The sequence below is a fragment of the Sorex araneus genome, chromosome 3 (assembly GCF_027595985.1).
Source record: "Sorex araneus isolate mSorAra2 chromosome 3, mSorAra2.pri, whole genome shotgun sequence".
In the NCBI taxonomy this organism is placed as follows: domain Eukaryota; kingdom Metazoa; phylum Chordata; class Mammalia; order Eulipotyphla; family Soricidae; genus Sorex; species Sorex araneus.
In genome coordinates, this window is record NC_073304.1 from 64,012,739 (window position 1) to 64,037,603 (window position 24,865).

The 24,865-nt window shown below is 37.1% G+C and overlaps 1 protein-coding gene across 9 annotated transcripts in view; it reads right to left on the reverse strand.

Moving 5' to 3' along the window:
• The window catches only part of NPAS3 (neuronal PAS domain protein 3), a 939,716-nt gene that overhangs the window by 245,603 nt on the left and 669,248 nt on the right, over nt 1-24,865 (reverse strand). For all 9 annotated transcript variants that reach the window (XM_055132054.1, XM_055132051.1, XM_055132059.1 and 6 more), the window contains one exon: nt 18,669-18,758. In XM_055132054.1, the coding sequence (XP_054988029.1) occupies nt 18,669-18,758 (90 nt within the window). The remainder of the gene's footprint in view (nt 1-18,668; nt 18,759-24,865) is intronic.

Genomic DNA, 24,865 nt, shown 5'->3' on the forward strand with positions numbered 1-24,865 from the left:
GGACAGGTCAAAACTTTGGTGGTCCTTCCAAAAACATAGGCTAGATTAGATTCCACTGGCCCTGCCCTGAGGGAGCAGAAGGTGGATCTCTCAGAAAAAAGGCACAAAGAGTGAGCTTAGCACTCTCAAACAGCTGAAAGTGCAGTGGGCAGTCATTTTCTTTAGAAATATCTAGAAAGCACATGCTATTCCAACAGGCTTTTGAAGGCCCAGGAGTGAATCTGAGACTTGATGTGGTATGTTTACAACTGGCAGAAATCTGAGAGAAACTGCACTAGAAATCAAAGAGGAATGGTGTGTAGTCACAGTGGACTGTTTTATTTTCCTTTAGAATTGGGGGAACGATTTATTCACCAATTCTTGTAACACAGGCTTATTCACATGCAGGCTCGGAATCTTAAGTTGCCATATGGATTATGGTTCAGAATCACCAGAGCATTCTTGTTCAGCAATATTTTAAGTTTCCTCATCACCAACAGGGATGAAGCTCTCTGTGGGCTGGTTTCATGCTTCACTCTCCTTACCTAACCAGAGAACTATGCCTGAACATCAGTTGAGCATCTCTGTCTAGCAAGAAAGAAGGATGGAAGAAGTGGAGCCAAGAGACAGAGCCCTGATAAACTAACTACAGGCTTGGTGCCTCTGTGATTCATTACTAGTTGTATTAGTTACTGCATTGTCAAATGGGTCTGAAATCCCCAGACTTGTCCTTAGAAGATTACCATCACTCTCTAATGAGTGCTACAGGGACATGTTTTTGAGGTCCCCTTCCCCCACATTACTGAATTTCTACAGATCAAAGTTGTCTATGATGGTGTGTATGTGACTTCTAGAAACAAAACAAATGTGAACACATCTGTCCATCACACATTATACAGATGGGTCAAAATGCACACACTGAAGCCTCCCAAACTTCCGGAAACAGAGTCAGAGATGGAGGGAAAATGAATTCATATCTTCACATTGGTAATCTGAAGAGATGGGAGGAATTCCCAGTAGAACTATCTGTAAGTCTAACAGGCATCAAAGTGCCTGGGAAGAATCCTAGACCTGGTTCATCATTGGGAAATTGCTTCCTCTTCAAGGTGCTGTAATTTTAGTTGAAAAACACCATTTCCTTCCTGTTAGTTGGTGCCAGGTTAAATTTGAATGTACAAGCAAAAAGTTGCAGCAGTGACTACCGTTACTTCTGTTGTGACAGGTAGATCTTTACCAAATTGTTCTGGTCATACAACTTAAGAGCATAGGATCAGCTAATACATCTTTTTTGCTTGTTGTTTCAAAGCAAAATTAATTTGAAACGTATCTCCTTCTAACTCATCTCTGAGCAAGGGAATGACTCAGAAAGGCATCAGCTCTTTATTTGTATAAACAGGTAATAATGGGTGTGACTTCACATGACAGACATCCAGGAGGGGCACAAAGATGCTGGAAAAATGTTAATGATGAAATCCTGGGTCATGCTCTAAAACTGTATTAGAAAAGAGCATTTCCAAATGGTCCTTTCTGATCATTACACTAAAAAAAAGAGAGGTGAATAAAGGTGAGTATTTGAAACCTGGACTAAGCTCCTGCAGGTGGGGACATTTCAATATTTTCGTTTTTATTTATTGAGATCTACCCCTCCTTTCTTTAAGGTACAGAGCCAAGTTATTTTGCACTGCCACCAAGCAGGAGCTTTTTAAATGATTCAGGGAAGTATAGCTTTCATTTAGGTTTGTGCCCTCCAGTCTGTTTATACTGGTCGATACACTTGTCTGAAAAATATAATGGATTAGCACATCATTCAACAAGCTAGTCAGAAGGCAAGCTCAAGGCGACAGACACCAAAAAGTAAATTACAGTCAGTAGAAGGGGTAGGCCATGCCTAGAGCTAGGAAACATCGTATCAGCACAAAACCTGTAGTCTCCGAGAATGGTGGTGGAACTGAAAGGGATGAAAAATTTACACTCAAATAGAATAAAACAATCAGCTCTACAAATTCACAGCGTACTAAAAATTGTGTGGTTTATGACACTGAACACACGGGGAATGTGGCTCTCCGCACACATCGTATACATTGTAACCTCAGCTGGATGCAGGCACGGATAATACTTGTTTCATTTAATAGGTCCACTTTTGCAAGTGTCGGACATATATCAAGGCTTATTTTACACATTCCATTTGAATATTTGCAAAATGTCACTTTGTCACAGGTTTGTACTTGGTTATCCAGGAGTGGGGCAGTACTACAAGCAGGTGTACAAGTAACTTTTGTTTCTTCTTAGCTCCCTTTCTTTATCACCTCTCATTTCCTTATTTCTCATCTCTCCTCAAAAATCAAAAGCAACATTGGTATACGTTCTAAAAATTTTCTGTCTTCCTCTGTCACATACTTTGAAAAGAGTCAAATCACCACTATGCTAGTGAGGTCCAATTATAATTACTAAGTGGTTCTTATTTAATAATCATCAATAATTAACATCCACGAAATGGGTCAAAGTCATCTAATATGAGGAGATCCAGAGTTCAATCTCCAAATCTGCATGGTACCCAAGCTCCAGAGTGGGTACACCCAGTAGCCCTGGGTGCACACAGCTAAGATGAGTATCACTACAAGTGGTCTCCATGTCCCTGATAATTTCTGGGAAGTCTTACCCCTTAAAGAAATATCCTCATGACAAGTAACAAGACACTAGAACAGATTTTTTTTTTTGCTTTTTGGGTCACACCCAGCGATGCTCAGGGGTTACTCCTGGCTTTGCACTCAGGAATTACTCCTGGCAGTGCTTGGGGGACCATATGGGATGCCGGAGATCGAACCCGGGTCAGCCGCGTGCAAGGCAAATGCCCTACCCGCTGTGCTATCGCTCCGGCCCCTAGAACAGATTTTAAAAGCCCCAATTTTAATCATAAAATAACCAGACAGCAAAATAGTTTCCTTACTAAGAGCTTTCTGAAAATGATAACTATATGCTCTAACTATATGGTAGCCCACAAGAATATACACTTATAGATATTTTATCAGTCATGTATGGAAAGAAAGATGTTTGGAGAGTTGCACAGAGAGATTTATGACCAGAAAAAGAACCAAGAAAGATGGGATTTCAAAATTAAAAAATTTTCTGAGTTTCTAATTCTTTTTTATTCATATACAAATTATCATATATAGTTGGGGGAACAACCTATATAATCCTGACCCTAGGGCTATGACCTTTATAATGGACTTTATTGTCAATTAAGAACAGAGAGGTCACTGGCAGTAGCCCACCACATTCTGGTGGATAACAAGCTTCATTAAATGGTGTAACTTCATTGCATGATGCATTGGCCCACAATCTAAGGAACTCATTATCCTCAGTAGAATGTCCTGGAGTTTATGTCTCATTGGCAAGTTTCTTTGGTTTAGAAAAGAGAACTACCTTGGCCTTAGTCTGGGTAGATCTTTCTGAAACTGATCTTTTCTAGTGTCCAAAATCACTTGCACTTTGCATCTTTGTCCATCACACATTATACAGATGGGTCAAAACTGTCCTATTGCAGCAAAAGTAGTGATATAATCTTCTGACCTCATTTTTATCTGGTGAAAGCCACTGTAAATTCCTTCAAAACTTATCTCTCTACTTCCCTTGTACCACATTAAAGCACCATTCACTGCTGTCATCCAGCATAAGAGAAGAGATACTACTGGTAAGCCTTTAGTTTTGTTCAGATTTGTAAACATATCCTTTTGGAACTTTGGTCTGCAGATCATTTCTCTCTTGAAATTTTAATATACCTTTTTCACACATCTAACTTATCAACTTAGAGTCATCTGAGCTTTGGAATGAGACCCAACATCCCTTTCCTTCAAACTATTTTCTCTATACCCTACCCTCCCTCACCACCTTTACTTCCAAAGTAACCGCACCATTTGTATTGCTCACTCAACAACCCACTTCATTTTGGCTTCAACCTTCCAGATTGCTGCTAGTGACATTCCAATCACTGGCAGTCTTCCAGCTGATGGATGTAAGGTTGTTTTTTTCTCCCCCAACCTCATAATACTAATAACTTTGGGACAATTTCCTACTCTCTCTTAAAAAGCTCTTTTTTCTTTAGATTTCCTTATGACAACTTTCATGCTACTTCTTGGTACTCACTGCTCATAGGTACTTATCCTCAGATCATGTAGCTTCATCTTATTCTGTGGCCTTTCCCTCTGCCTGTCAGTAAAATGGAGATCTTCTCAGAGTTGCCTTCTCAGCAGCCCTCACTGCCTTCTTGAACTGCCAATTCTCCTCGGCAATCTCATCTACCTCCTTTGGGTCCAGCTACAATCTATATGCTAACCACTTCCAAACCTGTAACTTTGAACCCAACCTCTCTTAAGCTCTATTTATTCAACAGATGTCCCATAAGGTCCTCAAATGCCACCTGTCTAAATGGAACCAAGTGTTTAAAATTCACTTCCTCCCTGCTTTCCACCATATTTGATTAGTCACCACAGCACTAGTTTTACCTGAAAAAGATCCTTAAATTAATTATTTCTCTGTATTTTCACTGTTGAAAGTTTCACTGTTGTACAATATTGAAATCTTCTTTCTCTCTCTCCCAGATAATTTATCCATATTTTAATTGGAATATGCTAAGAATACTTTTTTCTGAAACACAAAACTACTCATTCTTTCTCTATATTTTCACTGTTGTGCCTTAATGAAAATTTCATTGTTGTGTAACATTGAAATCTTTCTTCTTTCTTCCCCAGACAACTTGTAAGTTTTTTAATTGAGATATGCCACAGATCTTTTATTTTGCTTGAAACACAGGGCTAATATATACCACTTTCCCATTTAAACCATTTTAAAGTTCCCCTGAGTTTAAAAGAGAAAGTGCAATTTCCTTAGCTTCTTCTGACACTCATTCCAGTTTGGCTGAGTCCTAACTTTCCAAATTCATCTCTTGCCATAAGAAATGACTTTATAAATTCCTTTTGCCTGGAATTCTGCCTTTTATTCTGCCACGTGGAAAATGCTCTTAAAGACTGATCTAAAAATGTTACTGCTTTGGTAAGTTCTTGGCAAACTTTTTCAGGCAGTTAGTCATCCATATTCTCTGTTCTTATAGTTTATGGTGCATCTCTTCATTATAACATCTGACATTCATGATTCATTCAAATATTTGAGATTCACTGTAGATTGCTCATTGTTGCATGGCTATCATATCTATGACATCCTGAAGTCACTTTGCCTCGGGGGCAGAACATATCCCTTAATTACTAATAGTCATAATTTTTAGCAGCTTTTAGTGCATATGGGTCACTCAGAGTTGGCTGAGTACAGGCAATGCATAGATGTATATTAACTGTATGGCAAATATTACAGGTACACTCAGAGTTTAAAATTCTTATAATTGATTACTAGGTATTCCTATTGCATCTAAGAATGGGTCCATTAGTACCGAGCATTCAAATTTTATAGCTATTGATGTTTTCACAAGTTAATTTATATTCATTCTATTGTGGGAATAACTGCTTATTTCATTTTGAGAAATTACTTGCTCTGATTTTTCAGTTTTTTGTCACTTTTATTGGGGCAAGAAGGATGCTTGAGAGTCACACAGTGATACACAGGTTACTTCTGGCTCTGTGCTCAGGAATACTGGGGGTAGTCTTGGCAGTGTCAGCAACTGAACAAAAGATGGCCACAAGCAAGGCACGTGCCTGAATCCTTGTATTATCAGTTTATTTTAATCAATAAGCATGGAACAATATTATTTGTTAATTACCTAAAACTTTCCAGAGGTCACTAGCGATAATAGGTATAATAAGTGTTTGCTGTCTAATGAGATGGGTCTAAATGCTAGTCTCCTCACTTTTAACACCTTGGACAAGTTATTTAACCTTTCTGAGCCTTAGTTTTCTTATCTATAAAATGGGGGTAGTAATTTTATCTAACAATAGCAAGTGTTATAAACTTTAATGGTAATGAAGTGCTTAGAAAAATGCCTAGCACAAAGCAAGGGCTATGCTAAATTTGAGTTATGATTATTACTCCCCATGAGGCTATAAATATTAACAGAGAAGTCTAAGAATGAGCAATAGAAATACTTGACACAGAAGGAACACGCAGGTCAATCAGACAGATAATAACACTCAGAACTGTTTAGAATCTCATGCGTTTGCAGGGTGTTCCTCCTTTTTAGCTCTTTAGACAGTCTACAAAAGGTTTGGGAAATATAATAAACACAAATTGACTGTTTAAATGTCTAGAGTCAATAAAATCAGTATTCTCAAAAATGAAATACCCTTGTTACAAAGAAAGTCAGTCTGTCCTTTGCATTCGCTCAGAATAAAAGGGTAACGACAAGGTATCTGGGAGAACTACAGTTATTGACATCACTGACCTATAAACATATCCCCTTCAGCATGATATACAGCACTTCAGTACCCTTGTTTTTATATAATTGCTATTACCAAAGCCTTTCAATTTCAAGTGCTCAAACGAGAGCAATTCATATTTCAGATAATCTGCCAACGAGGAAAACTAATTTCAAAATATTTGATCATAAAAGTTATCTTCAGACTCAACAGAGATAATTTAGTCAAATAATATCAGATAATCTGCAAGCAGTCTTAGTAGAAAATTGCTAGGGACTCCATCTAAGCAGTCTCCATTTGCACTTATATAAATGTAGTGAAAGTGTAGGAGACTTTGACAGCCTGCCATATGTGATTTCATTCCATAGCCCACCTACTTTACCATCAAAAGTTATATCCTTTGAAGCATTGCCAGAATTACTTTACCCCAGTAGATATGCTAGATGTGCCCTTTAAAAGCCATATCATTTCTTTTCTACTCTGACTAGTTCAGGGTAGCATCTGCTCAACTAAATTCCTTTGAAGGTTAAAAATAAAATAGCCGACTTCTTCCGGGCTCCCCTCCCCCCTCCCTGGCCTCCCACTTATAATAAAACGTCCAGTGTTGAATTAATTTCAAAGAGCACATATTCTTAAAGAGGAAGGAGCCTGAGAAATCACCCTTTGTCTCACATGAGGGGTGGAGTGGGGGAAATAGCAATCAGGGCTTTTCGAAGGTCACATGTGCAATTAGAAGCAGAGGCAAGACCAGAACCAGATCTTCTGGACGCCTGTCCAAGGTGTTTTCTCCTGCCTCACCACGCAGACCTCATGAAAATTCACAAAAGAATCAAGCAAGTGTCTTCATTTTATAAACAAAAAATGAATGCTTGGATTTCATCTCCAGGAAACATTTGCTTTTTAGAAATCGACAGATTTGGCACCCTCTCTCCTCACTGCTGCTGACAGTTGCAGTTATTACACTGTTGTGACTTGGAAGCTGATGCCCCCAAACAGATCAAAATTAGTAACATCGTGATTCAGGATTGTCTATTTTCCCCTCAGCTTGCTAATCTATGCTTCTTTTATAATTATTTTAAAAGGCACTATCTGATTTCCTGAGCACCGCCCCAGGTGTTCTTGGTGATAATGAATGGATAAACATATCATCCAGTGTCACAGAGCGGTTGTGACATTTTAGAAATATCTTCAGTTCAACTCTTCTAATTTCAATGTATGTTACACCCAAGATTGCAGGCCTGTGTTTTTACTAAAGAGCTGAATGAGTCCCAGTAATTGCATGATTTACTTGTCTGCTCAAGTGAAAAGGTTTTGAAATGTAGTGAAATGGCACGGTCTTTTCTTGGTCTCTGCAAACCCTGTGATGTCAATTTTAATTAACGAACTGGAAAAATTATGTTTTTCTTTTCTTTTAATTTCAGGGACTTGGTACACAGTCTCACCTTTTCCTTTCCTCAAATTTGCATCTTCTCTCCTTAGGTAGGGATGTACACACAGACTTTTGTAATTCACACAAATATGTAGACAGGTCATCACCAGCATGCCAAACCTCTGCTGCATAGCAGCTTGAAATGATCTTGTGCAACAAGAGCAAACAGTCTGACCAGATCTTCCTTATCCAAACACCCAGGCTGCAAACAACATTCCCACTATATTTGGTGGCCAAGGGTGGGGATATTCCCATGGTCACTGATAGCTCTTAAAAATGTATCTCTCAACAGAGGCTGATCTTAACATGGAATGTCTTAGTATTTTGGTTTTCGTGCCTCTGTCCCTTTTCCTTCATCCCCTCTTGATTTTCTCAAGTAGTAATAGTTTGATGCATAGCTATATGCAGATAAAAAAAAAAAAGCATGTGGCATGTGTGTGTGTGTGGGGGGGGTTGTTAAATCTGCCACTTAGAAAAGAGAACTTTATAATATATATTTTTTGAGGGAGTGGTTCCCCAGTGGCGCTCTTGAGATCCAGGGGCCCCATATTCCAGTTAAAATATTGAGAATGTACCTCAGACCCTGAGGTGCTGGGTGCTTCCAGCACTCCTCCTGGAAATGCTCAGGGGTTCAAGTGTAGCATAGAAATAACCCAGGTTGGGCATTTGCCAGGCACAAGTTCTAACCACTACCCTATCTTATGACACCAATAATATAAAAGACTTGCATTTTTTCATTTTGCTAGCTTTAACATTTCTTAAATTAAAGCTATACCTTCCATGGGAAAGAACAATGCACTAATTAATGCTACTTTTCCTGTTTTCAGGACAATTTTTCAGTATCTACCTATATCTAGACATACATATTTTATGCAATTTTTAAAAGGGGCCTCCCAAGCAGCGCTCAGGTACAACACCTGGGTACAACACCTGGTTATACTTGATCTGGCTGACTATTCAGTGTTTGGATCTAGTGATGCTGGGGATAACCAGAACTATGTTGGCCAAAGGGGAAGGCATGTAGTTCTGGGGATTGAACACAAGCCCTTAAGGGTTCATAGCATGAGCTCCAACCCTTTCAAGTATCTCCATGGCCCTTGCAAATGTTTTAAGTGTCTAAAAGCATAAAGTTTAAGAATCAGGAAATTTGGCTAATCAGATCTAATGAAGTAGCACTATCTGTAGCATTGTCATCCCATTGTTTATCGATTTGCTCAAGCATGCACCAGTAATGTCTCCATTGTGAGACTTATTGTTACTGTTTTTGGCATATTGAATACACCATAGTTAGCTTGTCAGGCTCAGCCATGAAGGTGGGATACTCTTGGTAGTTTACCAGGCTCTCCAAGAGGGATGGAGGAATCAAACCCGAGTTGGCCATGTACAAGGCAAACGCCCTACCCACTGTGCTATCACTCCAGTCCATCTAATGAAGTACACTAGGAAAAACATCTGAAAGTTAATGATAATAAAATTCACAGGTTTATGAAACTAACTCTTCCATTATGCTTTTTAAAGCCCTAACTTTTTTTCTAACCAAGAAGCTATTTTTCCTTGCTTCTTTGGCAAAACCTGACTGATAAGGATTGCCTTTGGTTCTAAAAACAATGGGAAGAGTGACTGAAAGGAAGTTGGAGGTTATTCAATATAAGCTTGTTTCTCTAAAGTCTATAAGAGTTCAATGGAATCTCTGTGCTTCTTTACCTGTAATTTGAATACTGTATAACTAGCATATTACTAGAATCTACCACACATCACATGTATTCTGTCACCTCTGTCAAGGGTCTTATCTTGCCCTGAAAGCCTCCAGATATTTCCTTTTCCAGGGAAATTTCTTTCTGCACACATTCCTTGTTCTTGGAAAGTTTGCAAGTTATTGAGAGGAATAGATTTAATGTGCTAACACATTAAAATTTAACAATATCATAGGAAGTTTTATCTTATTATTGACTGGGGTAGGTTGGAGGTATAGGCAGCTGAAAGAGGGAGTGAGCACCCACAGGGAAACCTGGTTTGCCCTTTCAAGCAAATCATTTTGGAAATTACTTATGTCACTAGAAACAAATGTAGTGGGCAAAAGAAGCAGATAAAAAAGAAGACAATTTACATGCTTATATACATATGCGGACATGTGCAGAGACATATATTTACACAAATCAAAGATATCCACAAAGATGACTTAAATCTTTGGAACAAATTGCTATCAGTCTCTTTAAAAGCATCTCTTTAGGAAAAGGAGATTGCATCTTTGGACTGTCATCCAAAAGGGGTGGGAAGGAATAAGAAGGATAAAAAGTCACAAGGCATTTGTTGTCTAAAACCAGCATCAATTTTCAGGTTAGCAGCCTCGTCCTAGAACTTATGCAAAAACCTAAAGTCAATTTCCTTATTATATTCCAACTGAAATTATCACTGAAATTGTTGCTATGTTATTCCTGTCATGAGAACCATGTCTTCTTATGTAAGAGCTAAAACCCAATACAGATTGAATGTGTGTGTGTAGAAATGAAATTTGGATTTCACATGAATTTAACGACTTTATGACCTCCTTCCCAGGAGGTCAAGTTATTTCTTATTCTTCATATGAGCAGTTTGCATTCATTCATCCCTCTCATAGGGTCCAGGCTAACTGAGGAAGGATAGCTGGCTTAGGTATAGAGGTATTATTTTGCATATATTGCCGATATAAGCACCACATTATAGGCAGAAATTATCTTTACTTTCCAACTTTGCATAATAAAATAAGCCATTAAATTAATATCATATAGAAAATACTGCCTGTCAGGCAAAGAAATGTACATTGCTTTCCAGAAAACCAGGGACATTACATTGCCAACACCAGCATGAATAATACATGGTTTAATTCAGAAAAACACCATTTCATTATTTAAAAATGAATAAATTACGGACTTAGAATGATGACTAAATTTTCTTCTCCATCTTACTTTTGCTCAGAGCACTACTTTAAAAATGAATATAAAACCACCATTTTATCCACACAAATAAAACAAGCTTGTTCCTTACACAATTTTTTTTTTTACTTCAGATTTCCAGACTCTATAAAAGGATGATACGCTACTTCCTTTTTCCCCCCCTCTCAGTCATATTAACTCCCCAAATTAAGAAGTAATGTAAAAGGTCTTCAATTTAAACAGTAGAGAATGGTGAGTTTTATCTTTTATTGTTTTGTGATTACCTAGAAAAGCTCCCCTTTGCCTACAGATTTGCTGTGTTTTAGCCTGGGCGCCTGGTAAAATATGTTCAAAGAAAAACAAGAATCTAAATCACATGCATGATGACACAAATTTCTTTTGTTTTCTTTTGCAGTTTTGGTTTACTCTTAAGACCAGTGCAAAATTGGTCCCATTTGGGGACTGATGAGACCACAGAAGAGAGAAAGAAATACACCAGTAATAAGATATTAATTTAGAATTAAAATAAGTGAAACATCCCCATGCAGTGCCTTTAGACAGAACATAAAGTGACAGCCAGCAGATTATTCTACCGATTTCTAATGCTGAAAATTCGGATGGCATTTACTAGCATAACCTTTCAACTCTGAGCACATCAATAGAGGCCGACAGTGGCTTGAAATATGATTCCTTGCAGATAGCATATCCTCATTCATCTGACTGTGCTGTTCTGTGCTCCATTGCACAAACAGCGTCTCACCCACTTCTGAGAGGACACTAATAAAAAAGGCATCAATTTTCAGCTCTAGTACTACTGTGATCTCTTTATATGTTCGACATCCAACATTAAATTAAAATGCTGTTATAAATCCTACTTTCTGAATCTGGAATGAGTGTTGGGTTTTTGTCGCATGAGACTGCAGCAAATCTTGTCAAAAGCAAGGAAGCACGTCTTGTTCACTCAGAATTAATGTCGTGGATGAAAGAAGGAGGTAAAAGGGGTTGAATATGGTGAACTGAGGGTGTCAGAGCCAGTGAGAACTGGAGCTTCAGGGTGCCAAATGCAGGGTATTTGCTGCTTTCAAGAAGTGGCTAATCAAGAATTGCAATTATCAACAACAAGCTGTGTGGCAGGAAGATTACTGATAGAAAGGCACACATATTCCACAGATATATACATACATATGCATATATGTATCAACAGAAAATTTTCAGCAAAAAAATAGTAGTCAATTATTCCTTTGCAGCAGGAAAATCAACAACAACCAGTTTCTAAACATCAGCAGTCTGAGGACCTCTGTCAAATCCCCACAGGAAGCTCAGTATTCTGTGCTCTTCCAGCCTCACAGAGCATAACATCAACACAGTCACTAGAGAAGCACCTCAAATCACTAGGTGGCGGGGGAGCAATACGGTTAGAAACCAAAATGCCTGAATTAAAACAGGTTCAGAAGTTTTCTGTGGAAGATTGTAGAGAAGAGAAAAATAAAACCTTATAAGGACAAGGAAGATAAAATGAATTGGCTTTTCCATCTGGCTAAAGAGGAGAAAAGTGCAAGAGGAGAGCATCAGGACATTTTTCTATTTTTTGTGATTTGAAAAACACACACACACACACAAACCCAAAACCAAAGGATCCCTGCTAATACAGGTAGGTGATCACCTAGAAGTGTGTGAACTACTAGGTAATAAAAGGGCTTCCCCGAGATACAGAGCATAGAGCTGCTGTATGCAGCTGCCTGGCTCATTCGTAATTAGGAAAGAAATAAAGAGGCATGTTTCCCTCTTTGGGAGGGTGGTGGGGAAGCAAAAGGGGGAAGAGTGAGCAGTTCAATATCTGGATCGAAACAGAGGAACTTTTTCCCCCAAGGATCCTGCTGGGAGGAACCTTGACATGCACAAAGTCAGAACGCAGACAAAGTTGCCCTGGTGAGAACGATAAGGTCACCCGTGGGATTGCTGAGATTATCTCTGTCAAGCACTCGGACAGCATGCAGTCAAATGATGCATCATGCAGTCATTTTCGGGGGGGAAAATCAATTTCTTCACCAGGTCGCTATTTGCTTTTCAAAGTGCCCTTGTAGGCCTTCACCACCAAGCATTTATCAATTTAAATGTTGTAAATTGATAATGTGCCACTGTGCCTTGTACTGTTTCTGAATTATTTTGATACTTATATTTTCTCAATAGTCTCTAAACCCTCAGAGCTTCTGTATTCAAAAGGGCATTTTTCTTTGTTACACCAAGAAGTGATGAACTTTTTATGATTAGTACAAGAGAAAAATGTAGACTCACGGGGGAAAAACAACCCCCGCAAGCTGCAGAAAATTATACATGTTTCTTCTTCCTTCTTTTAAAATCAGGTTTACCAAGTTGCATGACTTTAAAGGGTGGGATAAGAAGCAATATTGAAAGGGCTACCTAAATGTACTTACTGAAGGAATTCTTGTTATTCCTTATTTGTGTTTTGCATAAATGTAGACCAATTTAAAAAATGCTAACACGTGGCTCCATTATTACAAGCCCTTTGCTGTGTTGAAACCATGCTTTTATTTTTTGGTGTGTATATTCCAGTTATTGAGGATGTGATAATGTTAAACACGAGAAATAATGTAAGGAATGCTAACTTATCATGCTTGTTTTCACTCACTAAATAAATAAACATGTATGTAGGTCTCCTTCACAATCATAGAAGTGAGAGTATTAACTACAAACTAACCTCAACTTTATTTGCATAAGAAATATAGACTGGAAAAGTTGAGGCTTGCACTTTAGAAAAGCAAAAGAAAGACATGGCACTTGCAAAGCATCTTTAACCTCCAGTGATTTATTGGCCCTCAGCCAAGTTATCAGGGGAATCTAATTCTTCTTTATTATTCAAATAAACCACATTTGGCACCATGGTTCCCTTTCAGAATAGCTTCACAAATAGACTGAGCGCTGTCATTTATTTGACCTTGTACTTGTGTGCTGTAGCTGTAATTTTATTTGCCATCCTATACAACAAATGCAGAGAACTCTAAAATATGGAGAAGTACAACAGAATTGGGATAGGAGTTTATGGTAAATATATAAGCATGAACTACTAAAAGATATAGAGAGAACAAATTTGAAACAACCATTTTCCCCATTCCTCTTCACTTGTATTAAACTCTTCCATCTGCAGTCACCCTATCCCTTTCCGCATGCTGCCTTGAAACAATCCAATTTGTAACCCTGTCTGCAGTTACCTTCTGGCTGAGTTACAACTGCAAGGAAGTATCTTCTTCCAGGATGGAAACTTGGGGAGAAGAGAATATATTCATTATAGGCTAGCTGGGCACTGAAGGCAGGGGAGTGGAGTTGGATTAGGAACTCATTCCACAAAGGGCTTAGTTGGCTGTCTACTATTTTCCAATGACATTGCACCATTAAAACAAAACAAAAAATGCTGTTAATTTCCCAGTTTCTACTTGATGCCGTTTTATTTCTGACAGATCCCTAAATCAAGCTGAAAACACGCTGCAGGCACAGGTATGCATTAGAATCATCATTTCTGATCTCACTTTCAAGGAAAAACTTCAGATGAGTCCATTTTTAGTCTGGATAACTGAGAACCATGCTCTCGTCTAGTGTGAATTTCTCATCGGTTATTACAAGACAATGCATGATTGGTGTTTGAGTGAGGGAAAGCCTAAAAGTAAATAAACCATCAAAGTAGCCAAAGCTATTGCAAGGCCTGGGTGCCAGAACAGTATTTTCAAAGTAATTGTTGAAAGACCAATATCTGAACAAGGAAGGTTGTCTTCTGCCTCCTTAGGTGATTTTCATCATGTCTGTTATATAGATTATAGCTTAATCCTGAATTTGGATGCCAAAGGAGTATGTTACAATTTATGTATCGGCCTCTTCAGAAATTATATTTAGGATTAATATTTATATTTCACTTCCAGAAAAATGTATCTGCTTTCCTTAATAACTGATATTTCCATGTTTTTGATGGTGGACTCTCTTACCTTTTATTTTTTTTTTGCTTTAGTTACCAGTAAACTGAAAGAAACAACCGAAGCTTTATTACCTTTTATAACTCTCTTTTTTTACCAGTATTGTATTCTTCTACTCTGTACTAACAGTAACAACTTTTCTCATTTCTTCCTTATACTTTTATTCAATTTTCTATTATTTTTTGTTATATATGTTTCTATAAATTGCAGTAAGGATATAAACCAAAAATTATATATATTATCTATGGTCTAAGTCCTATATCAAACTAAAAATGCTTTGTACCTATCATATAAAGTTTTTTTAATTCTGTGATGACTAAATCCCTTATATAAAGTGCAAAAATAAATTATAAAATAAAAATGATAAAAGCTGGGCTACAGATAATTGCTGCATTTTTCATGTTAGGAAAACCACTGTTTTCTGTCATCATTTTCATTTGTGCTTATTCTATTCTAACTAGAGAGTAGGTTTTCATCTAAATCTCTGAAAGCCATTCGTCAGGTATAAGAAATCATTTAATTTCTATGGAAACTAAACTCAGCATCACCATTTGAGGATCTTTCTTTAAGATAAAGCTTCAGGGTCAATCTCTGAGAACATTTTTAACCTGAAAAGCAGTCAACAACACATACTTATACAACTTAAGGCCATATTTTGGAAGATCAAATTAAATATGTATCTCTGACAAAGCCAAACAAACCAATGTGAAGGCTTGGATTCTTCATTGTTAACTCAGTCCCATAATCAAGTAAACGTCAAAAATAAACATCCTGGACCACAGGAACCATTAAAGTCTGTGGACTGCAGTAGGAACATTCATTCTGTTTATATTCATGCTGCATAAACTGGGCCAGAAATCTCTCTACTTAGTTTTCTTTTGAGCCAAAAAAATTTTTTTTTTGAAAATAATTATTTTCTGGAAGGAAAAAAAAACATTTTAAGACCCCATGACTATTAATGTACTGATATAATTATAAAACTAGAAAAGGGATATATTGAGAGTTACAAATGCAGACATGTTGATAGTTTTCAATAATTTCAGTAGATAATTCTTTGATGATCCATACAACACTTTCAACAAACTATTAATAAGGGAAACCTTACATAATTCATAAAACTGTCTAAATTTGATAAAATAATCACTTAACCAGATTTCTTGAACAAGCAGAACATTCAGTTAGCATTTATCTATTTATTTTGGTTTGGTAGGTGTCACACACAGTGGTTGACTCCTTTTTCTGTGCTCAGAAATTATACCTGGTTTTGCTCAGGGGACCATATCCAATAATAGGGATTGAAGCCAGGTTGGTCACTGGCAAGGCATGAGCTACCTCTCTAGTCCTTACTTTGCAGTTTTATGTGTTTATGTGTGTATATGTTTCTGTAGAAATGCAAATATTTGAGTAGTTTTGGGAACATTTTCCACCTCTTGCACCCCTTGAGTTCTTTATGCCCTTATAACTGATAAAGCTCATAATGACATTTGGGAATGGTTATATCTTAGGAATCTTGATCTATTAAGATGCAGAACCTGATGTATTGGAAATCCTTTCCCAAAATTTTGGCATAAATCTTCCCTAATCCCTCCCTCAGCTCTTCCTTTGGGCATTTAGAAACATACCGGATATTTATCAGATGATTTTTTTCTGAACCCGAACTGTTATGAAACTTTTTTGAACTCTAAATATAAAAACTAGCACATGTAAAATCACCCTCCTGTGATTTACTCTACACCATTTCAGTTACAGAATACCTCCAAATACAGACCTCTGTCTTAATGTATTATAGCCTCAACCTGCATGTTTGATCATTTTTGGCAATACTGAAACCCATTACAGAAAGCAACATACATGAAGGTTAGTGTCTTGTCTGCCCCTGGGTAGGTGAAGATGCTGACTACTAATTCACTCTATAAAACCTATCACAAAGTAAAGCAGGAAATAGCTGCCTAAAGTTGTAAGCTACTGTATGTACATGGCTGCTTTATTCTGCTTTCTCCAGTTATTTGTCTCATATTTTAGGAAAATACTGGCTGAATATTACAGTAGAGAAGCATGAAATAAACTGCTTTTAAAAAGAAACCAGCACAGGGTTAAAGCCAAGTTTTTCTTGAACAGATGATATTTCAGATGGCCACACTATTCCAGATGCATCAATTTCCTTGAAAATCCAATCCATATATGTGCATATGCTGTGCTGGCAGGAGGACTGACTGAAATGGCCAAAACCCAAGAGCTAATATTCTTTTGGCCAGAATAATGCAATTATTATTTTCCTAGCTATCAGTCTAAGCATACAGAGCCATCTGTTATGCAAAGCAAACATACACATCTCAATTACAGAAAATGCAGTTGCCTTGACAGAATTTGGATTACACCACTAACCAGGGCTGTAAAATGTGTTTTGAGCTAGTATATAATGGATGCTTTTCAGGAGTTCCCTAATTAGCATTTACCTGCTTAAACTAATTATTCATCCTTCTTCTTCACTGGCTTATTAAACTTGGTAGGATCTTCCCCATAAGACAAATGAATATGGTCATTGCATAGGAACAAATAGAGGCGTCTCCATTTCTATATAATACTAACGTGGTGGTGCACTAAATTAAAAATTGAATATTCCTGATACTATGTCTCAAACAGTTGAGATGAGGTTTAATGTCTACTAAAGATTATTATAAAATCAGACATTTTAATTACATTGAAAGAAAGCGAATTTTGAAATAATAATGGCCAACCTTCTATTTTTTTGGTTTGTTGAAGTCTGTCAAACAGAATCACTCTATTCGGTGTATAGCATGTGTGTTCTTCAAGCAAGAATCAATGGACCTTGTTTGGATTCTCAACAGTAAATAATCAAATTTGGCAGTGTTTCTCCTCCTCCTCCAAACTTCACCAAATGCCATATATTTCTATTATTTCCCAATGACTTTCTTGATCTAGTTATTACCCAGCAAACTCACTAATGGTCAGAGGGTTCCAGCCCTGCTGGATGTCTCTTTAGAGTAGTGCCAACTCTCAGAAGCCACGAGTTGAGGGTGGGTCTGCTTCAGAGGAGGGAGACAAATCTTATCTCCATCTTTAGCTCCAAGAGGCAACTGAATGAGAGGTAGATTACCCAACTTGGCAGATCATCACACACACACAGTCCCTCCCACCAAGGCTGTGTTCTCCTCCTGCCAAACCACCATATGAAAAGGGTCAAACTCATCCAACCACCTGCCTGGGCATACATTTCCAGATGTTCAACACTTTTATGGAGAAAGCATCTGGATAAATAGTTGAATTAAAAACTTTTCTTCAGAATATTCTGGCATTCTGTGGCTGCGTCCTGCATCTTTAGATTCCAATGGAAATAAATTGCTGTGTTCAACAGGATTATCAACAACTAACATCTAGGATTTTGTGCCTTGCCTCATCTGCTTCTATCTTTCTTTTCTATTCTCCTACAAACAACATCTGAGTAATTAAACTGTAAGTAGTGAAAGACTATTTCATAAAATTGTCTTTTAGCATTAGAAAGTATTTTCAAAGGCAGCAAAATATATCTTCGCTGGAACCCTTCCTGCAACACATTTTAATGGTCTCTTTCAGCATTTCTTGACTCCAAATGACTCCCTGTCATTGTGTCAGCTCCCAGGATAATGCAGGGTACTCCATAAACATCCAGTAATAGGACACAAGGGAAGCACTATTAGTGTGTCCCTCTCCTACTGGGCATAAAGGTTTCAAAGTTCAAAACAACTGAGGGAAGAAACTTCATTTGTTCTCAATAAATTAATAATGATCCTTGGGGGTTGGAGGGGACCAAAGTTTTTGAGCAAGTTTATTCTGAGCATTCCGAACTGACATAAAATTTTCTTACTGACTTTGTGAGGAGTCAGGTAAAGCCATTAAAAAATAAATTTGATAATTCATGCTAAGCAGAGTATGTGTTTAAGAAGGAAAAGCATGCAACTGAAGGAGACTCCATAATCGCCGGAAAGATCTAAATTGTTTTACTTACTTGTGAGAGGCCTAGGTAGATGGAGACTGTTTCGGAAATATACAAAAATTTTCCTTCTTGATTTAGTGCAAATACAAAGCCATCCAGGGACTGCAGAAAAAATATAGATAAATTAATAAACAGAGATGACAAAGATTTAAATAAAGCATTTTATATAACACACTGTGAAGTAAAGACTATTTTTAGAAAAATATTTAACAAAAGTCCCAAGACATTTTAGTACTGCATTATACATGAATAAAGGTCTGAAATAAGGTCTTATCCTCTTCTTTATTTCAGAGACTTTTTTAATGTCTCTGTCATTTTGATCAAGATACATAACATTCATGTATAAAATCAGGTCATGCTAATTTTATGAGATGTTACCTTTATTTTTTTGGATACAGTAGTTATTGAGATTAAATCAGCAAGATTATCTATTAAATAGCTGAACAGGGATGGGAATTATAATGAAAAGACAGGAAAAAAGGTTCCAATATTAAAAGCAAGTGAACTCAGTACTTATGCTACTATAGGCATTAATAATTTGCTAATTAATAAAAGAATATGTCCTCTTTACTCTCAAATCCTATTGTGTTATAACAAATAGGAGAAATCAATACATTATGGATGAATGTATATAGGCTCAAACCATACAATGTGTAATGTATTTTATAACAGTATGTATTAAATTTTTATCATGATAGATCTAATTTCTATTACAACCTCTAAAATAGAAACAAAAAAGGAGAAAAATTAAGGATGACATGATTCATCTGTTGCTCCTGAAACCTTGTCTACTTTGCAAAAGCAGAATTACATTGTCATTAGATAAATAATGTAAGTCACTATGGTCTCTAAGTGAAACATGGCACTCAAATTTAGAATAAAATTATCTCAAATACTTGTAATCCAAATACATTGAGGACTCTGTATCATTATCATGCCTAATGTTTTGTTCTATTAAGTTTTAAACAGGTTGATTCTACAAGTCTTCCAAGAATAGGAAAAGAATTCTTAAAACTTTTCCTATAGGAAAAGAAATTCTTCAATGTATAAACGGGATAAGCCATGAATTCCACATTGGGAACTGAGTATAAACTGATGTTAAATTAATGACAAAACCTTTAACTGCAGAAAGGTAGAAACATCCTAAAATTCAGTTTGAAAAACAAATGATTTCAAGTTTCAGCAAAAGTATCAGTTTCCTAAAATACTGAACTTTGGGGAGAGATGTAAATATAACTGTACATGAGAGGAGGGAGCTGGAGTGATAGCACAGCAGGTAGGGTGTTTGCCTTGCATGCGGCCGACCCGTGTTCGAATCCCAGCATCCCGTATGATCCCTTGAGCACTGCCAGGAATAATTCCTGAGTGCATGAGCCAGGAATGACTCCTGTGCATTGCCAGGTGTGACCCAAAAAGCAAAAAAAAAAAAAAGAATATACATGAGAGGATATATGAGTATCTACATATCTATCGATCTTTCTAGATACATATTGTTCCATTTCCCTGATTCATACAACTTCACTGTGAGAAACTGTGTGTGGCAATCAACCTGCCCTTTTGATTTAGTGTCTCTGTCACTGTCACTGTCATCCCATTGCTCATCGATTTGCTCGAGTGGGCACCAGTAACATGTGTATTGTGAGACTTATGATTTAGTGAATTCTGAACAAAATTTAAATGACACACTGCAATGTTCCACACCAAAAATATCAAATTACACAAGAGACAATCTTTTTGTCAAGATAGTTCAATAATAATAGCTTATATTTATTAAGTGCTGTTATTAAGCATACATTGTCTCTTTTAATTTTCACAAATACCAGATGAGGTAATTGTATTATTACCTACATTTTCTATACAAGAAAATGGAAGCTTAGAAAAGTTAGACAAATGTGTATCCCTAGAAAGTGATAAGCTAGGATTCAAATTCTGACAGTCAGGCAAAGACCACATTGCCTGCCACTAAAAAAAGAAAAAAAAAATCACAAAGCTTTTCTGAGTTGTATTGATTAATGAAGAGGTAAATTGTCACTGCACTCCTGAAGTTAGAATATTTATATTTAGAGGCAGAGAAAGAGTATGACTTGGTAAACTTTGTGACTTGATTTCTTAATGATTTGTCATTAAATCATTTATCAAATGCTAGAATGCTGTCATTGGGAGTAGGAAACAAATGGGGAGCAAAATGACAAGAGTTCAAAAGTTTTGTTTACAAACAGTTTCCTGGACATCTTGATCTCAAATATTTCCCTGAGAACCAATCATAGGACAGGGTATAAAATACCACCTAGGAGAACAGGTGACAAAATCTGACAAAATCTACCAAATCCTGGAGTTTTGTAAATTGTATGGTTGAAATTTGCTGTGTAGAAGTTTGGGGAGACTATCATTTCAATGTATGCATTTTCACCTCAGACTAGATGTTTCCTGAGAGGATTTATGAGGATTAAAACCCTCCGTCTGTGACCTTACCCCTGGAGTAAAGGGCTTTCCAGTCACACTTGTAGTCATAAGAGTGCATACTACCTCAGAGAGCTGTGAAGTCCTTCTCTTAAACTTTAGACTGGCACTTATAGGGGCCAAACAGAGATCACAGGAGAATTTCTATGGACAAATAAATGCTATTTGGAAAACTGGTTGGGAGAGAATAAAAGAACTGATAAAGGTGGCATAAGGATAATCTATAGAAATCAAAACTTTCCTTTAATAGGCAAAGAGATGCAGGCACAGAGAGGCTATGTTAGCTGGACACAATCATTTAGTCAGCTAGTAGCGAGTCAGGATTAAAATTGGCAGCAATCCTGTAATTACATAAAAGCATCATACACTTTATGGCATGGTTGACTTATTTAAAACCGAAGAAGACTGAATTTGTCAACAATGGAGTGATGTCATATTCATCTTTATTTAGCTAAGACTTAACAACTGTCCAACCATGACTTCTACCTCTAAAATTCAATGTTCTTTCCCTTAGTTCTAAATTATTAGAACCAAGTTCTTAGAACCAGATCCCTTAGTTCTAAGTCCAAAGTTCAAGTTCTTTGTCTTACACAGGCTTTTTCTTAACAGTTTATGAAACTGTTAAAGCAGTTTGCAGATTTCTTTTCCTTAATCTAATTTTGAAATATATTTTTAGATAGTTTTGGTAGCATGTAACAATGGTGTAACTATATATTTTTTAAATATATTTTTAGATACTGCAGGTAGCATAGTTACAGTGGTGTTAATGTTTATACACCAGCGATGTAAACGGTTAATGTATCTCACAGCAACCCAAGCACTCCAAACCTTCCATGACTTTCCTATGCCACCTCAAGTCTGGGATATTGCTTGGCATTTGGAAGGTCAGAATTAGATTGGATTCTGTTAAAGTCCCTTGCAATACCCGGAGTAATTCACTTGCCATCTACTATATCCTTTGTTTTTCTTGCCATCTACTTATCTCCATTATTTTTCTTCTCTAAGAAAGATCACGGTTTTTTTTTATTTATTTATTTATTTATTTATTTATTTATTGGCTTACACCTGGCAATGCACAGGGGTTACTCCTGGCTTTGCACTCAGGAATTACTCCTGGCGGTGCTCGGGGGACCATATGGGATGCTGGGAATCGAACCCGGGTTGGCCGTGAGCAAGGCAAACACCCTACCCACTGTGCTATTGCTCCAGTCCCAAAAGATCACAATTTTTAAACATTAGGTTCATATCTCACGTTTTTACTAAAATACTGGGGTATGGTTGGGCACCATAGCAAGGGAAAGAAATATCTGGAGGCTAAACATCTGATGCTATTACGCAGTGGTGATCTAAGAACCGGCCAGTTTTGTTTGGCAAAAACAGAGGCTTTGACACATGTTCCAATTTCCTGGTGAGATTAAAATGAGTCTATGACTACATGACACAAAGCATCCAGTCAATTCAATTAAAAATAACAGCCAATTTGGTGGGGGAAGAAAATAACTAATTTAGGTAGCTATTTGTCATCACAGAGGTTACAAAAAGAGATTAGTTAACTATCTTTTTCACTTTCATACTTAACTTTTCAGTCAATTCCGTATAAATTGAATGTCCAAATTCAGGTATGAGAACCTTCAAATAGAGAATGAGAAATGAGGGCCAATGTTGCAGCTCAGTGGTAGAGCATTAGCCATGCTTATGTGAGGCCCTGTGTTTGATCTCAGCACCACTCTCCTCCCCCTCCCCTCACCAAATATGAAACTGTGAGAGAGGACTCCGGAAGTGGTTTATACTGCTACAACTGCCTTCTGATTCACAAGCATGCCTTTCTCTAGCAAACTGTATTTTGCTGCCTAGAAAATTTAAAAAGTATCATCAATTTTGGGGTCCTGATTTTCAAAGGTGGGAGGAGGCAGGGAACCTCAACCAACTGGTCTTGGGACTCAAATGTGATTAATTAGATAGTTCTGTGGTATTTTTAAATTTTTGAATTGACAAAGCTACTATCTACCAAACTGTTTCAAATCACTGCAGGCTACTTTTAAATGTTGTAGAACTGCCCACTGTTTTCAACAGGCACCAATTAAGATTCTGGGGTCAAAGGGTTAATTACATCTTCTTACTCACTATGTAGAATTTTCTGATTATTAACTAAGGTTGGATTAAGATGAAAAAGAACCTATACAAATGTTAATGCTAGTCCCTCCTTGAGAAGATTTAGTATAAAGCCAGGCTGAAATCTATCTGCTTTCCTCAAAGCAGATGGAGAATAAAATCTTAGAAGAAACAGTAAAACAGACATTTTAAAGGCATGCAAGTATCTGATTTATCAAGACAGTTTTCTTCTTATTTAAACTAGTTCTTAACCATCCCGACAGGGTTGATAGGAGATTTCCTCTGTCATATCCCAGTAAGTCTATGAGGTGTACAAACAGGAGTGAAGCTTGGATACAGAGGCAGGCACTACAGTATCTCTGAATAATAATAATGCCAGTAATTATAATTTAGATACCCTGACAACAGTGCAACATATAAAGTGTAAGGCATAGTATCTTAACCCCCAAAGCTGAGTGCCTCTAACAGTATTTGTCAAATGATGAGGCTATTTCCTTGCAGGGGATGAAACCAACTATAGCTTTATGATTGAAAGTATACTAATGTTTAATGCATTGTGCTAAATGGATTTATATTTGTCAAAGCAGTTTTGTTTCTTTCTTTTTCTGCATATTCTATGGCAGCCAAATTTCCCAGTTAAATCTTGGGATGTTACCCTAGTAGAGACAATTCTCCTGCATATATCTTCTCTGCAATTAGTGCTTCTTTCTTCTACATTCCAATGCAAAAGAGGGGAAAAAAAACAACCCACAATCACCCCAAACTCGTTTCCTATGACCTATCTCCAGTTAGAGTGAAGAATTACCAGTAGGCTAGGTTATTTTAATGACAGATTATTTTAAACTAAGCCTTCACCATCTGTTCCACCCCCTAATTATGAATGCAAAAGGAACATATTTCACAATTACATCAGTAAAAAAGTAAGATATACGTGATTTAAATGCGTGCATGTGCTCCATGTCCAATGCACAGTGCATCTGTGATGTTCTTCTAACACAGACACTTAGATTAGGGGGAAAATACCCATCCATGACAGACCGTGTCTCTGACACTCAAGCCCACCCCCTCCCTACCCCAGAGATTTTCAATGATATGACATAATTTTATTAAGACAAGAATGACACATGAATTTGGGCACAATGCTTACCAGTCATTCAACAAGCCTATTTTATAACTTAATGGTTTTGGTGTTAATAAGAGGTTATATGAGCTCAGTGTTTCTGCTCCCAGAGCAATGGGTAAGTAGCAGGAAAAAGTAAGCCCATTCTTTTTTTTTAATTAATTTATTCTTTTATTGAATCACCATGTGGAAAGTTACAAAGAGTAAGCCCATTTTTGAACATGACCTCCATAATCAACAAAGAGGATAATGGATATACTGAACACAAAAACTGTTCAGTTTAGAGTGAGGACAAAACTCTAAAACCTATGGTACTACTGTGGCTTTGGCAGCAGATAAAAGAAAAGGAATAACTTAACTTTTCTGGCCTTTGGATCCAATAGCACACTGAGAGATCTCATTAAAATGCCATACTGCCCTGTGTTTGCACTCTGGAGATGACACTATACTGCACACATATATACACACACATGGACTTTCAGTTACTTCAAGGAGAGTTTAGGATGATGACCAAACA